The following is a 15862-nucleotide window of genomic DNA, read 5'->3' as shown; positions in this document are numbered from 1 at the left end:
GGGCGTAATGTTCTCCTACGCTGCAAAGTGACCCACGAGAGGTCTTGGAATAACTGGACCTGCGCACCTTTAAAATCAATATGTGGCCTGTTTCGTGCTTTAGCCATGATCTCCTCTTTCAGAGGGAAATCTGTAATGCAACAAATAATGTCTCTGGGGCATCCAGAAAGTGGCTTTGGCTTAAGTGCTCGTGTGCTCTATCCATTTTGATAGTATCTTCTGGGTTCCTTCGCAGCAAGGGATGAAAACAGGAGATTGAGTACCTCTGGGACATTTTCGACATTCTGTGCTTCCGGAACTCCCCTGACTCTGATGTTGTTTCTGCGACCTCGATTATCAAGGTCTTCCACATGCGACTGTAGATCTTGAATTTTCTCTGATTGCTCTAAGAGGCGGGAGTGGAGAGTGTTCACTACTCTTCTAGAGGAAGCATGGTAATCTTCTAGTTGGTCCACCCTGTTAGCTATTGCTGTTAGGTCTTGTCGCATTTCAGCTATAGCCGACCTGCATGTGTCCTTAACTTCAAGTATCAGCGCCTGAAAATCCTTTTTAGTGGGTAACTGATGCACATGAGACCACCATTCTGCAAGCGGATGATGCTGTGGGCCTGATAGTGAAGATTGATGCGATTCTGGAGACCAATCTCCGGGACCCAGTTGGGGTCTTAAGGCAGGGGGTGTATTAGCATAATCCATATCTTCCAATTCCCTATTAGAGGGACTCTGTGTATGGTAGTATTGTGGCCTCTGTGGGAGAGGGGAAGCTGCAGTAGGGGCAGATGATAAAGCCTGGTGACTAAGGCTTGGCTGCAGGCATGTAGCTCCTGCTGGTGTGGCTAGGTCAATAAGCAGGGGCAGCTCCCCTGTATGACCCCCCTCAGGTAGGGATAAGGAGCTCTGGGCAGGTGAGTGTACCTTAGGAGGGCCGTTCTCCCACTGCCCTCTGCTGTCTCTGGCTGCTCCTCGCTTCTCCCTCTGCTCACCGGGGTGCAGAGCCGCTGTGACAGGTGGAGGCGGATCCTCTGTGCCCGCGTGTATCGGGGCCTCTGCGCCCAGCGCCATCTTGGGTCCGGCGCGTGTCTCCCGGACCACAAATTCGTCCAGCGTGCGGGGAGATGGAGTGCCGGAGCGGTCCGGCGAGGCTCCCGGTGCCTTGCCACGGCGGCGGTTCCCCATATGGCGGCGATTCAGGGTCACGGTAAGTGCCTATTTAAGCGTAAAACAGCCCGGGTGGACGGAGCTCCTGTCTCAGACGTCTGTCCTGGTCTGCATCCGGACACGCCCCTTGTTCAACTTTTTAATAAAAAGTCATAAAAACCTCACAGACTTAAAGTCTAAAACCCGGATTACCCATAAAAAGACTTGCACAAATGTCCTGATAAATGACTCCCAATGACCCTAATCACACATCCAAGACAACAAAGAAAATATCTATTCTTGACAGTCATCATCCCACCTGACAGAGTTTGAGAGATTTTTCAGTGAAGAATGGCAGAAAGTCCAAGTGTATAAACTTTTAGTTTCTTTACTAAAGTAAAATTTAGGATGTAATTGCTACAACTTTTCATTGAGTAAAAGTTCTGACTATTTATCTCAATGAAAGATTGAAATAACAAATACGCAAATATTTCTAACATTCCTTGTTATTTGGGATTTTATGTGCAGATTAATGGGGGGGGGCATAATTTTCACTTTAATGTGAAGGTCAAAACAAATGAAATGTGTGAAAAGTGAAAGATTCTGAAGCCTCTAGCATTGCGGTTGGAGGGACTCTAGGGACTCTGGAGGAGGGGTGTCAAACTTATTTTCACCAGGGGCCACATCTTCCTCGTAGTTGCCTTAAATATAATTTTATAAAGGGGTATTCCCATGAAGAAAAGATTCTTAAATATACTCAGGATAACAAAATAACTCATACTCTAATTCACCATTATTAACATCTCATCTCTAATCTCTGATCTGTCTTATCTCTCTTTCTATGTGTCACATACTAGTGAATGTTCAGGGGCTAAATAAAAGTGTATATAAACCTTGTACCCTGAGGTTACCAGAAAGCTCAAGTCACATTGCTCCCCAGTAACCTTTAGAGGGCAGCATAGAGGCATGGAGAGAGGGCACAGATTCTGCCCGTGGTTTTGTGTTTGACACCCTGGTATAAAACAAAATATGTCAGCTTTTAGATGTACACTGGCTGCTTGGATATAATATGATATAGTTACACTGCTCCATCAGGTTCAGCTAGTCACTGATAAGCAGGTAGCCCACTGTGGTTCAGGTCTAGATCCATTCAAAGGGGATTGTTTCCTGCCACAATGGGAAGTGGAGGATACACAGAACAGATTCCCTCCAACGGGTGAAGGGCAACAATCTGGAGATTGTTTGGATGTGGGTGGGTAGGATAATGATGAGAGGGCACCCGGACTTTAACCATTTGAACCGTTTATGCTGCATTTTGAATATTATAGTGCAGATTCTGACATGGGTGAGAAAGTGAAAAACTACTGGACAGAAATGGTGGGAGATAAGTAAAATCAAGGTTGAATATTTTTTGAATTTCTTGGAATAAGAGTTTTAAATCATCATGAGAAATCATTAATATTATGTCACACTGTTGTTGGAAGATTAAAAATTAACCATACGAAGGACAGTAACCATTCTGAGGACAGCGAAAATTTACCTCGGGAGGTGACAAGGGAAGTAAAAGTGTTCCAGGCATTAAACTTTACAATTGTGCATAGAGGATTATGGACTGTGAAATTTATTTTGTATGATATATTGATAAACAGGATGATTAAAAAGTCTTAAAGGCCTTCATTGTATGGCAGATGTTTTAGAAGTAGTGTGCTGTGATTATTTGATTTGATCTTTCTGTGATGCCCAGAGAGAAATCTAAGGAACTGAAGGTTATGCTTGTCTCAGATAAGGTTAGTGCTTATAATAATTACATTTTTAGAAAGATAATGGACAAACATGGAATCCATGAAAGAGAAAACAAGTTGTATCCAAGAATGCACATCTTACTGAAACAAACCTCCTAATGACCCTCAAACACCTTCATACAATTTTTTAGAAAAAACAAACACAATTCCCAGCGTATTGTTGGTAACGGGCTGATGGTGTGAGGATCGTGTGAGATTATTTCCTGAAATAATAGTGTTGTAGTGTCAGCCTGCACCCTGCAGACCACTGTGCTACAGTGGTACCAAGAATCATTTCAGTATAAAGTATAGAAAAGCAGTCATTAGTGGAATGAGAAGAGAATACAGGGGGAGGGTGGCAGTGTGTATACAGGGGTAGGGGGTGGCACCGTGTATACAGGAGGAGGGGGGCAGTGTGTATACAGGGGTAGGGGGTGGCACCGTGTATACAGGAGGAGGGGGGCAGTGTGTATACAGGGGGAGGGGGGAAGTGTGTATACAGGGGGGGGGGAGAAGTGTGTATACAGGGGTAGGGGTGGCAGTGTGTATACAGGAGTGGGGGGCAGTGTGTATACAGGGGGAGGGCAGGAATGTGTATGCAGGGGGGGCAGTGTGACTACTGGAGGGCGGCCCATAAAGGGGCCCACTAGGGCTCTGTCGCCCAGGGGCCCACTAAAACCTGGAGCCGGCCCTGCAGATAACCCATTACTTCTCTTCTCATTCCACTAGACCCCACTTTACTCAATTGACAGAAATAGCAGAATATACTATACTATTTACTTGTTGAAAGTTGTTGTTTTTGATGTTGTCATAAGCAAGTATGAAGCTTAGCATGGCAATTCATTTTTCGCACTAGATTACTTACCAGCTTTCTCCACTCCTTGCCCACCAACAGGGTAGTGTAAGGCAGTCACCAGACCATTCGCCTTGCCTCGGTAGGCTGCGATTAGTTCCGTAAGACTGGGAAATTTTTTTACCTCAACGCCCTGCATGGACTGAACAATGAAGAAACAACAGATAAATGGATAACAAAGAAAAAGGAATAACACCAGAAGCTATAGAAAATATAGAGTTTGGAACTTAGCACTAGTCACAAAATTCCAGTAATCCCTTTTCTTATCATAGGCGCAGATTAGTAAAAATTATATTTTGGATCACTGTACCAATTTTAAGCGTAATTTTCACGTAACTTTAGAGTAGAGATACACACACATTTTTTAAGCAAATAAATCCATCCATTATTCATATAAGAGGTTTGAAAAAGAAAACACACAACCACTGCCTCTATATGTTAGAAATATTGGCTTTAAACAAAATTGAGTCCGTAACCTTAGTGGGCAAAAGTTCTCCAATTTTTGAGCCAGCACATGCATAAAAATCTATGCCCAAACTGTATTTGTTTGAGTTCCTTTTTTCTTCCCACGCCTTTCACCTTTCACCACTTTTTATTTATCCACCAACAAAATGTGTGATGGATTTACAAATTTAATGCTCTATATAATGTATAAAAGTGAACACATTTTTTTCTCATCACTTTGGGTATTTCACAGTTTAAACACCTGGGATCAGCATTATTCCAGTAGCTACCAGCAGGTGTCAGCTGCGCAGCACAGCCGCTACCTATTTTATTTTCTCAGGAGAGAACCTTTTCCCAGAGGGGGTTAATAATCCTGGATGTGCCATAGAAGTGATTGAAATATACATGTCACACATTTTACAATTGTTTTATTCATTTAGCATACCTTTTGTGTCATAATGACATGACATGTATTTAAGGTTTTTATAAAATAAGTACAATTACAAAAACCTCCATGCTGATGGCTACACCGCCTTCCAACCCCTTCACACCCACTTGGCGTGGAGGTGACCTAACCCTTTAAAGAGAACCCGTCATGCAAAATAACCCCCTAAACTAAATATATTTTCATAAACTGCCATTGGAGAGCATTGCCTCTATCCCTTCATTGTCCCTCTACATGCCTGTAAACCTTAGCAATGAGGTCCTAAAGCTGTATGCAAATGACCTGTGAAATGTCCAATGAAGCATTAGCATATTCAAGCTGTCCACTCTATTCATGAGTGGGAGGCACAGCCACACCCCCAGTGCATGACTGACAGCCTGTATAATGATGTGAGGCTGTATAATGATGTGCTTCCTGGTGCTGGCGCCCCCTGCAGCCTGTGTGTGCATGTGTGTGTGTATAGGACAGGTACAGCAGCTCCAGGATGCAGCCATGTTATAGCAGAACATGTCAGATTCATGTGTATCTGATGTCTGTGTCTCTCACCTGTATATTAGGAGGTTGCAGCATGTCAGCAGATGCAGCACACACACTAGCCATGCTTTACTATACATTACACACAGACATGAGCAGGGGGAGGAGAGGGGAGGGGTAACAGGGGTGACATCACTGCATCTGACCATGTGACCAGCCTCATTTACATGATAAAAAATAGATGATTTTACAATGATTAATGTATGAAATAACTAGATAAAGGCTGGGATGGGATCCTTGTGAGTTGCTCCAACAGGTAGAGGTGACAGGACTAGTGGCAGAGACCTGATGACAGGTGTCCTTTAAGGACGCAGCCATTTTGTAGCTTAAGGCTCAGTCACATTTTTTGTATTCGGACTTGCGTCGCTTTATATGGTTATAACTTTTGAACACTGTTACTTATCAAAACGATTCTGAGATTGTTTTTCCTCACATGTTGTACTTCATTTTAGTGGTAAATGTTGGCTGATTTAGTGGTAAATGTTGACTATTTTGGGGATAATTTCTGTTTTGAATGAAATAAATATTTAACATTTAGAAAACCCATCAACCCATTTTCTAATCTGCACCCCTCAAACTATTAGAAGCAACTTTTAGGAAGATTGTTAACCTCTTGAGATCTTCATAGTAATTCAATCAAAATGGAGGAGAAATTTAGAATGGTCAAATTTTGTCGGTTACATGTTTATTTAGCCCTAAAATTTACACAAAATATAAAAAGAGAAAACTCATCTAAAAATTTGTTATGCGATTTCTCCCGAGTACAGAGACCCCCCCACACATGTGGCCGTTACTTGTTTTATGGGCGCACTGCAAGGTGCGGAAAGGAAGGAGCGCTCTGCAGCTGCCAGGATTTTAGTTTCCTCACTGGCCCCTTTTATAGGCTATAAAATTTTTCTGTCTTGTTTTGAGGGCAGGAGTAGAAAAGCATAAATTCTGTACTGGATTTTTTACTCTTTTTTTTTTTGGTGTTAGCCTAATAATCATGTTATCTTTATTCTATGGGTCGATACCATACTTTAATATGTTTTACTAAATTTGCCAAATAAAACCATAATAAGGGGAAAAAAATCTAACATTTTTACTTTTTTGGCTACAGAGCTGGTTGATGGCTTGTTTTCTGCGGGACATGTTGTACTATGCAATAACATCCTTATGGAGGACATATGTTTTTTGATCACCTTTTATGACATTTTTTGTGGGATTAAATAGGTAAAAATCATAATTTTGGCCACTTTTTAACTTTTTTTTTTACGCGGTTTATTGTATGGGTTAAATAATTATTTGCTTTTATTCTATGGGTTGTTATGGACGCGGTGATACTATATATGTGGGGTTTCTGTTATGATTTAGACTTTTTGTGCATTATTAACCAGTTGGCGACCGCCCGCCGTGTATTCACGGGCTCACGGGCTGAGCCCTCTCCATAGCCGGTAAGTCTTTGCTGCATATTACAGCAATGGCTGCCGGCAAAGCTGCCGGCAGCCTCAAAAAGATAGCGGCGCATGGGCGCCGCCATCTTACCTGGGATCGCCGCTCCCCGTGACGGAGGGCGGCGATCCGTCTCCATGGTAGCCTCGGGTCTTCCGAAGACCTGAGGCTATTTCGTTTTAACCCCTTCATTACAATGTGCTGATAGCACATTGTAATGAATGAGGAGGAAAATCCCCATATACTGCCATACTGTAGTATGGCAGTATATGATAGGATCGATCAGACAACCTAGGGTTAAAGTACCCTAGGGAGGCTGGAAAATAGTAAAAATAAAAAAAAGTTTACCGCCCAAAGTCAAAAATGGCACTTTTTTGCCATTTTGAAAAATATAAAAAAATCTATAAAAAGTGATCAAAAGGTTGTACAGTCCTAAAAATGATATAATTGAAAATATTATCAAATTTCGCAAAAAATTACACCACCCACAGCTCCGTACACCAAAGTATAAAAAAGTTATTAGCGCCAGAAGATGGCAAAATCAAAAAAAAAAAATTTGTACAGGAGGTTTTAATTTTTGTAAATGTATGAAAACATTATAAAACCTATACAAATTTGGTATCCCCTTAATCGTACTGACCCAAAGAATAAAGTAGACATGTCATTTGGGGCGCTCAGTGAAAGACGTAATATCCAAGCCCACAAGAAAATGGCTCAAATGCGTTTTTTCACCATTTTCACTGCATTTGGAATTTTTTTCCCGCTTCCGAGTACATGGCATGGAATATTTTATACCATCACTATGAAGTGTCACACAGCTCTTTACGTGTAAAAATAAAAAAGTTATAGATTTTAGAAGGTATGGAGTGAAAAATGGACATGAAAAAACAGGAAAGGGCCCGGTCCTTAACCGGTTAATCTCTTTATATGTTATGGGGCTTATGGGCATTTTTGTTGATTTATTAATTTATTTTTTTATTAAATAACTTTTTATTTTTATTAGTTCATCCGATTGCTTGTTCATGATAATACTCTGCAATAATGATTTATTGCAGGGTATTAGCAGTGTCAGCCTATGCACTGACACTGTGCCAGTAAGATGACGTCACAGACACCATCTTACAGGCACTGCCTTATTAGACCCCAGGGCTGCCATATTAATGATCGGCGCCCCCCCGAAAACGACGGGAGGGGCCGATTGTGGGGGAAAGTCCCCCAAAAGGGAGTTTACATGCCGCAGTCGTGATGACCGGTGCTTGTACATCAGGAAACTGGCCATGATAAATGTCCCCATTCAAGTTTATATGGGAAGGGGAGAAATAAGTATTGGATATTTAATTTTACTGACTATTTTGCAAGTTTTCCTACCTATAAAAAATTGAGAGGTCTGAAATTTTTATCATAGGTGCACTTCACCAGTGAGTGACAGAGAATCACATTATATGATTTTTAAATTATTAATTAGCATTTTACTGCATTTTACTGCATGGTTACACTTGTTCCCTGCACACACACTCATTTGGTCACACTCCAATCTCCCCACCATGGGCAAGATCATAGAGCTGTCTAAGGACACCAGGGACAACATTGTAGATCTGCATAAGGCTTGGATGGGTTACAGGACAATATCCAGCAGCTTAGTGATAAAGTAACAGCTGGCAAGATGAAAAAATTAAAAAACACTAAATGCCTTGTGTGATAAGCAGGGCTGCATCTACCATGAGACGAGATGAGAATCTTGCCTCAGGCGGCAGATGTCCAAGCCCTGAGGCAGGTGGCAAAACATGAAAAATCAATCGTGTCTGTACCTTTATTCTTTATTATTTTTTTAAATGGGCATATTATGTAATAAGGGGGGCTGGCTGTGCTAAAAATATAAAGAGGTGCTGGCTGTAATAAAGTTGGGCTGGCTGTGAGAAAAGGGGAGCTGGCTGTGAGAAAAGAGGCGTTGGCTGTAATATAATGTGGGCACATTTGTGGAGATGTGCTGCCGGTAGCGGAAGACATCAGGCAGCAAATTCATGCAGGTGCTTGCAATAGTCAATATTCAAAGATAAGACAAAAGAAGCTTAGTAATCAACATAGAATGTGCTTTTGGAACCCATTATCACTGAAAAATTAGCTTTGTGCTGACAGGTTCCCTTTAATCGTTGATAAAAGTTATTAAGTATATGATCAATTTAAAGGATTGTAAACCAGCACAATCTTTTAGCTTCATATGCCCTGTTTTTTGTTTTTTTTTACAAAAAAATGCTTTTAAAATTATGCAAGTGAGATTGAGGGGTTCTGAGCTCCAAAGGTGTTAATGGAGCCTGAAGCTCCTTCGGTTCATTTGCATAATTTTTTAAGTTTAAGTAAAAACACATCCTGCCAGAGGGGGAACACACCAGTATGTCAGTGTGCTTGGTGTACAATCCTTGATCTTGGTGGTAGATGTCAAAAAGACAATATATCATGGATGCTAAAAATTTGGCCATGTTGTATAGCAACATGGTGCACTAAACACTATACTATATTCATTATATAGAGATGAGTAGATACTTTGTAGCAGTGATTAGCATTGTAGGTAGGAACAGATTACACACTAACCTGACAGCAATCTATTGAGGTTTGTCATACTAAATAGTCCTTGATTGTGAAAATTGCTTTTGCATTACTAAAAGGCCATTAAGAAATTCTAGCAAAGAATATCTACCAGAACCAAATAATGACTTGTACACCCCCAGATTTCTTTACTTAGAAAGATAGAAGTGTTATACATTTTGACATGTGGGAATTGGTTGACACATGCGGTTGGTTGATAAACTTTGCTCAGAGCTTTAACACCTCTCATTTCTGTGGCTATAAAAGGAAACCAAACCATTAAAAGTATGCAGAAAATAATGTCAAGAGGAAAGGAAAGAGGAGGGGATTATACCACTGAGAGACATTGAAAGATACAGTGCTTGCACATATCTATACACTAGTTGAAGTTCTAATAAGATCAGCGGTTAAATGTGGTCAAGCACTCATCAAATTAATATCACATAGAATTTGTTGTAATGCCTAATAATTTTACGGTAAAATTCATCAAAATTTGATTTTGTTCACATATCATAAAATGATATATTTCAATAAATATTTTTTTGAAAATTTACCAATTAAGACCGTGTTTCTGCTAAAGGCAATACTGCGATGGGCAATGAAGGCGCCGGCACACAGTGCCATTCTAGTAGGTTATACGAGATTGTCACTTGCAGTGGCACCAGAGATGCTGGGGAGGGCTCTCACAACCTCCTAGTTTGGCCCAAATGAGTTTTATTAAAAAATAAGACCAAGTGTCAAAAAACTGTAAGCACCTGATTAGCAAGCAATGCAACCACAACCAGATTTGGCGCAAGCTGTCAGACTAGGTGAGTGGTGCCAAACTAACCAGCGATGTCCCTGTGGACTAGGGTTCTGTCTACAGATAAATTGCCCTGAAAAGGGGCCGAAACCACTATCAAGAAAATGCTAACGAACCCTGAGAAACACTGGAAAGTGAAATGGAAAACGTCCTTTGTCTGGCAGCTGCTGGGTGGTGGAGCAGGAAGGTAACAGGAAGTCAGAGACAGACCAGTGTTCACACAAGGATTAAGAAATGTGTTTCTTAATAACCGCAAAACAAGTCTGAAACAGGGTAAGTGGGGTCACACAAGAGGAGATGACAAGACACCAAGGGACAAACAAAAGATAACAGACAGACAAGTAAAGTCAGACAGAACTGGGTCAAACCCAAGATGGTGTCAAGGCACAGATTCAAATAAAATAGCAAGAGAGTGGTAAAATAAAAAGCAGAGGTCAGATACATAGAATAGCAAAGCAATAGCATAAATACAGACAAATTTGAGGCACATTTATCAGAAGTGTCTGAAAGCAGAATTAATTTTACCGTAGCTGTTTATTAAATTAAAGCTGGGATCTGATTGGTTGCAATGGGCAACTACAAAAGTTCTGCTCTCAGGCACTTCCGATAAATCTCCCCCAGTGTCAAAGAACTGCAATAACCAGCAACCTTTAATAAGTTAACTGGTTCAGCCATCCATCACTCAAGTCACATCCGATACCAGTACACAGGTCCAGATGACACCACCCAGCTTTCTATAGGAACACAAACCCAATTCAGAACTGTCACTGAAAGGGAGCTGATAATCAACGCTCCCAGCCAAACAGCTCCGGTAGTGGCTACCAGCAAAGAAGCCAGAAACCTTATCCCTTTCAGAACACTGCAGGAGTCCTGACACTTAGTTTTTCTTTGACTAAATATAGAAAGCAAAAACACAAATTGTATTTTTTTTTTTCATTTCTCTGTACAAACCTGAACTGACAGCAATCCATTCTCATCTGGTAAGATCCGATATGTGTGCACCTGCTGATTGTACCTATAAGTAAGCAGTACAAAGAAAGTATTTCTTTTTTCTTATTTTAATGTTTATTTAGAAACATTTACATTTTTGCAATCTAACAGCCATACCTCTTTTTAGTTTCAAAGCTTCAGTTATTTGAGACATTGGTGGTGATTTATCTTAGGATTTTCTCAGTTTTTTTCTCCCCCTCTGACAGGATCTACTTTTCTTTAAGCTTTTTATGCCCTTGTTTTTAACCCCTTAAGGACGGAGGGTTTTTCGCCTCATTTCTCGCTCTCCAACTTCAAAAATCCATAACTTTTTCATTTTTCCGTGTACAGACCTGTGTGAGGGCTTATTTTGTGCGTAACAAATTTTACTTTCCCGTAATGTTATTTATTTTAACATGCCATGTACTGCAAAGCTGAAAAAAAATTCCAAATGTGGAAAAATTGAAAAAAAACCGCACGTGCGTCACGTTCTTGTGGGCTCAGTTTTTACGACTTTCACTCTTCGCTCCAAATAACACGCCTACTTTATTCTTTGGTTCGGTGCGATCGCGGTGATACCAAATTTATACAGGTTTTATTGTGTTTTAATACATTTTCAAAAATTAAACGAATGTGTACAAAAAAGAAAAAAATTTTTTTGCCATCTTCTGACGCTAATAACTTTTTCATACTTTGGCGCACGGAGATGTGTGAGGGGTCATTTTTTGCGAAATGAGGCGACGTTTTCATTGCTACCATTTTGAGGTCTGTGCGACATTTTGATCATTTTTTATTTCATTTTTTATGTTATGTAAAAAGGTGTAAAAGTCGCATTTCGGACATTTGGGCGCCATTTCCCGCCTCGGAGGTCACCGCCGGCCGTAACCGTTTTTATATTTTGATAGATCGGGCATTTTGGGACGCGGCGATACCTAATATGTCTGTGATTTTTACTGTTTGTTATGTTTTATATCCGTTCTAGGGAAAGGGGGGTGATTTGAACTTTTAATATTTTATTAATTTTTTTTATTTTTTAAACTTTTTTTTTTCTTTTTTTTTTCACTATCTTTTAGACCATCTAGGGTACATTAACCCTAGATAGTCAGATCGCTGCTACCATATACTGCAATACTTCTGTATTGCAATATATGGCATTTTTGCAGCACATTCATTACAATGAGCCACTGGCTCATTGTAACGAATATGCAGCTGCCAGATAGCCTCGTGTCAAAAGAAGACACGAGGCTACCATGGCAACTGATCGCCGCCCCCCGATGACGTTCGGGGGCGTGGCGATCGAAAAAAAGATGGCGGCGCCCACGGGGGGTTAATAGCCGCGATCGGTGCAAGCACCGACCGCGGTTATTAGCGGTGGGGGTTTTGTGCAAAATGCAAAAACCCCCACCTTTGTATGAAGAGGACTCAGCCCGTGAGCCCTCTTCATACATCCCTTATACCTCTGCGCCGTAGAGCTACGGCGCAGAGCGTTAAGGGGTTAAGAATAAAAGGCTTTAAAAAATTATGCAAATGATCCCGAGGGGCTCCAGGCTCTATTAAAACCTATGGAACCCACAGCCTCTCAGACTCATTTGCATCATTTTAAAATCCTTTTTATGTAAAAACCATGAATTGTCTGTGCTCTTGGTTTAGAATCCTTTATCCTGGTGAAAGATGTCCTTTAAGAAGTAAACAAATGTCTTTTCTCCATAACATGTGATATTTTTGCTCTCCAGAAAGGTATCTAGCAACCTGTTTAATATAGGCTAAGTGTGTTTTATTATACCTATACAGGCAGTCCCCGGGTTATATACAAGATAGGGTCTGTAGGTTTGTTCTTAAGTTGAATGTATATGTAAGTCGGAACTGTATATTTTATCACTGTAATCCCAGCCAGAACTTTTTTGGTCTTTGTGACAATTGGATTTTAAAAATGTTGGGTTGTCATAAGAATCTGGATTAACAATAAAGCTTCATTACAGACACATTTGATATTTGATTATTGTAGCCTAGGACTAAAGTACAATAAATTACCAATATTCAGAGGTCCGTTTGTAACTAGGGGTCGTATGTAAGTCGAGTGTTCTTAAGTAGGGGACCACCTGTATTGTCATATATGATACAACTAATTCAGTATTCCACTAATTTCCCAAATTCTGACATCCTCAGTTGCTACTATTGAACATAATTTAGCAGTATTGTCATTAGGTAAATTAGGTGACTTGGGAAAGCACTGTACTTTGGTGGTCAATAAGGGCCATAGAGCTAAGGGTCATAAAAGCAAATAGTGGTTGACACCTACTGCATTGATCTGTGTATGTTAGGCTACACAAAAAAAATTTAATTCTATACTTATTTTTTTCACTGTAAACTGAGTTTACCTTCACGGGTTTTGAGATGCTTTCCATTGTTACTTAAAAATCTACATTTTATAGAAACTATGCTGGGTTAATAGCAAGCTTTATACCATTTAAAGGGAACCTGTTAGGGGCATTTGGGACACTTGATTTGAGTGTATCACTATATAAAAAGCAATCTAAGAAATGAAGATGGCAAAGATTTAGTCAGAGCTTATAATGATAGCCTATACTAAAATAGAGCATTAAGACTAATTCTGGGAAATTACAAATAACCATTGCAGCAAGGAATTCTAAGTACAGTAGTTCTCTGTACTCTGTACTGTACACTTCTCTGCTATATTTTTATGTCAGAGTTCATAAGCAGAAATCCAGCAGTCAAGCTCTAAAAATATTATTTCCCTTACTAGAACATAATAAGGGCATCTATAACAAGGATACTTACAATGCAGTGGTCACTTACATTAGGCAGAGGGCAAAAGCTCCACTGACAGATTCACTCTGACGCACAAGAAAGGATCCATCACGTCCATCTTGGATCAACAGTTGTCCTGCATGCTTTTGGTTTATTTCAGCATGGTACCAACATTCACACATGCTTTCTTATGCTTTAAAATTCTCTAAAGAGTTATATCAAATATAATGTATTAGAAGTGTTATAATACACATTATAATAATTTTTTCTGCATAATCAGGCACATAACTAGCAGACATCTGTTCGGGGCCTATTACCAGGGGTGCACCACCCATGAGGCGATTTTTGCCTCGGGCGGTGCTCCTTCGTGGATGATGGGGGCGGTATTTTGGGGGCTAGTAATAAGAAAAGATACCAAGTTTGTACCTCCAACAAAGTTTCAGAAGTCTGAAAAGTCCACAAAGAAAAATAATTAACCCCTTACCAATGTGTGATATATTAGTACGCCACACGTTGGCTGCGGGTGTATGGAGAAGGCTGACGGGCTGAGCCCTCTCCACACAAGGTGAGCTTTTGCTATATATTACAGCAAACACCCACCAGTAACACCCATTGGTGTTAACCATTTGATCTCTGCCAGCGCGTGGGCACCACGCTTTGCGTGACATCATCAGGGAGCGATGATCTGTTGCTATGTAAGATCCGAGGATCTATAGTTTCTGATCATTTGTTATAAAAATGTAGTAAATGGGGACTTTATGTAGTAAAGTCCCCATATGCTGCCATACTTTAGTATGGCAGTATATGGTAGGGGGTCTGAAAAATAGTAAAAAAATGAAATAAAAAAATTAATTAATAAAAATGTGAAGAATAAAATTACCCGCATTTCCCTAGAGCTGATACAAACATAAACAGTAAAAAAATTATAAACATGTATAGGCAGGTATTGCTGCCTCCCAAAATGTCCGATCTATCAAAATAAAATAACGGTTATTCCCAACGTTTAACTACATTAACCCAAATGTCTTAAATGCTACATTTTGCAATACATTAAAAAATGGAATAAAAAGTGATCAAAAGATTGTACATTACTCTAAATGGGAGCAATGAAAACATCAGCTCATCTCACCAAAAAATAACATGTCACACAGTTCCATATGCCAAAGTATAAAAAAGGTTTTTAGCGCCAGAAGATGGAAAAAGAAAATTGTTTAAATTTTTCTAAATGTATACACGATAAATTTAGTATCCTAGTGATCGTACAGACTCTAAGAATAAAGGAGGCATTTGGGGCAGCAAGTGAAAGCCCGCTTCCTAGTACATACAAGATAGGGTCCGTAGGTTTGTTCTTAAGTTGAATTTGTATGTAAGTTGGAACTGTATATTTTATAATGGTAGCTCCAGACAAAAAAAAAATATTCGCCCCAGTGACAATTGGAGTTTCAAAATTTTTTACTGTATTGGACCAAGAATTATCAATAAAGCTTCATTACAGACACTTTACAGCTGATCATTGCAGTCTGGGACTATAGTAGAGCCTCCAGAGAGGTTCACTAGAGGTCACAGTGGGCAGAGGGGTCCGTCTTTAACTATGGGTCGTCTGTAAGTCAGGTGTCCTTAAGTAGGGGACTGCCTGTACACTGTATGGAATATTAAATACCGTCACTCTGAAGTGCAATTTCTTATGCAGAAAACAAGCCCTTACACAGGGCTTTACATGGAAAAAATAAAAAAGTTATAGATTTTTGAAGGTGGGGAGTAAAAACAAAAAAGGGTCTGGTAATTAAGGGATTAAAGAGCTTCTTCAGCCTTCCTTCTTTTTTATTCTTCAAACCTCCCGTCACTGATCACATCACATCAGAACTCCATATACGTCTCTCAAATCCGCTTGTTCGGTTTTCCTACAGGAAGCTAGTTTGAAAAGAAAAGATCCATAGAGCAGATCATAAAAAACTCAAAGTTAGGTTAAAAAATCTTTTGGTTATAATTTATTATACTCACAAACATGTGATTTTTTTTAGTGCTGCATATAAAAACCATTCACATTAATAGCCAGCAATAGCAACGCCTTGTTCTTCACAAACTGAAGTGGATTGGAGAAACTTAGGTGCATTT

General features: G+C 40.0%; 1 protein-coding gene across 3 annotated transcripts in view; it reads right to left on the bottom strand.

The window, feature by feature from the left end:
* LOC140076494 (phosphatidylinositol 3,4,5-trisphosphate 5-phosphatase 2A-like) overlaps positions 1 to 15862 on the bottom strand; it is an 85546-nt gene that overhangs the window by 37237 nt on the left and 32447 nt on the right. For all 3 annotated transcript variants that reach the window (XM_072123022.1, XM_072123020.1, XM_072123023.1), the window contains exons 2-4: positions 13796 to 13952; positions 10961 to 11024; positions 3783 to 3912 (exon numbers count right to left, since the gene is read on the bottom strand). In XM_072123022.1, coding sequence (XP_071979123.1) covers positions 3783 to 3912; positions 10961 to 11024; positions 13796 to 13929 — 328 coding nt within the window. In that variant the 5' untranslated portion in view covers positions 13930 to 13952. The remainder of the gene's footprint in view (positions 1 to 3782; positions 3913 to 10960; positions 11025 to 13795; positions 13953 to 15862) is intronic.

Source organism: Engystomops pustulosus, chromosome 9 (assembly GCF_040894005.1).
Source record: "Engystomops pustulosus chromosome 9, aEngPut4.maternal, whole genome shotgun sequence".
NCBI lineage: Eukaryota > Metazoa > Chordata > Amphibia > Anura > Leptodactylidae > Engystomops > Engystomops pustulosus.
This window is presented reverse-complemented; position numbering and strand designations above follow the sequence as displayed.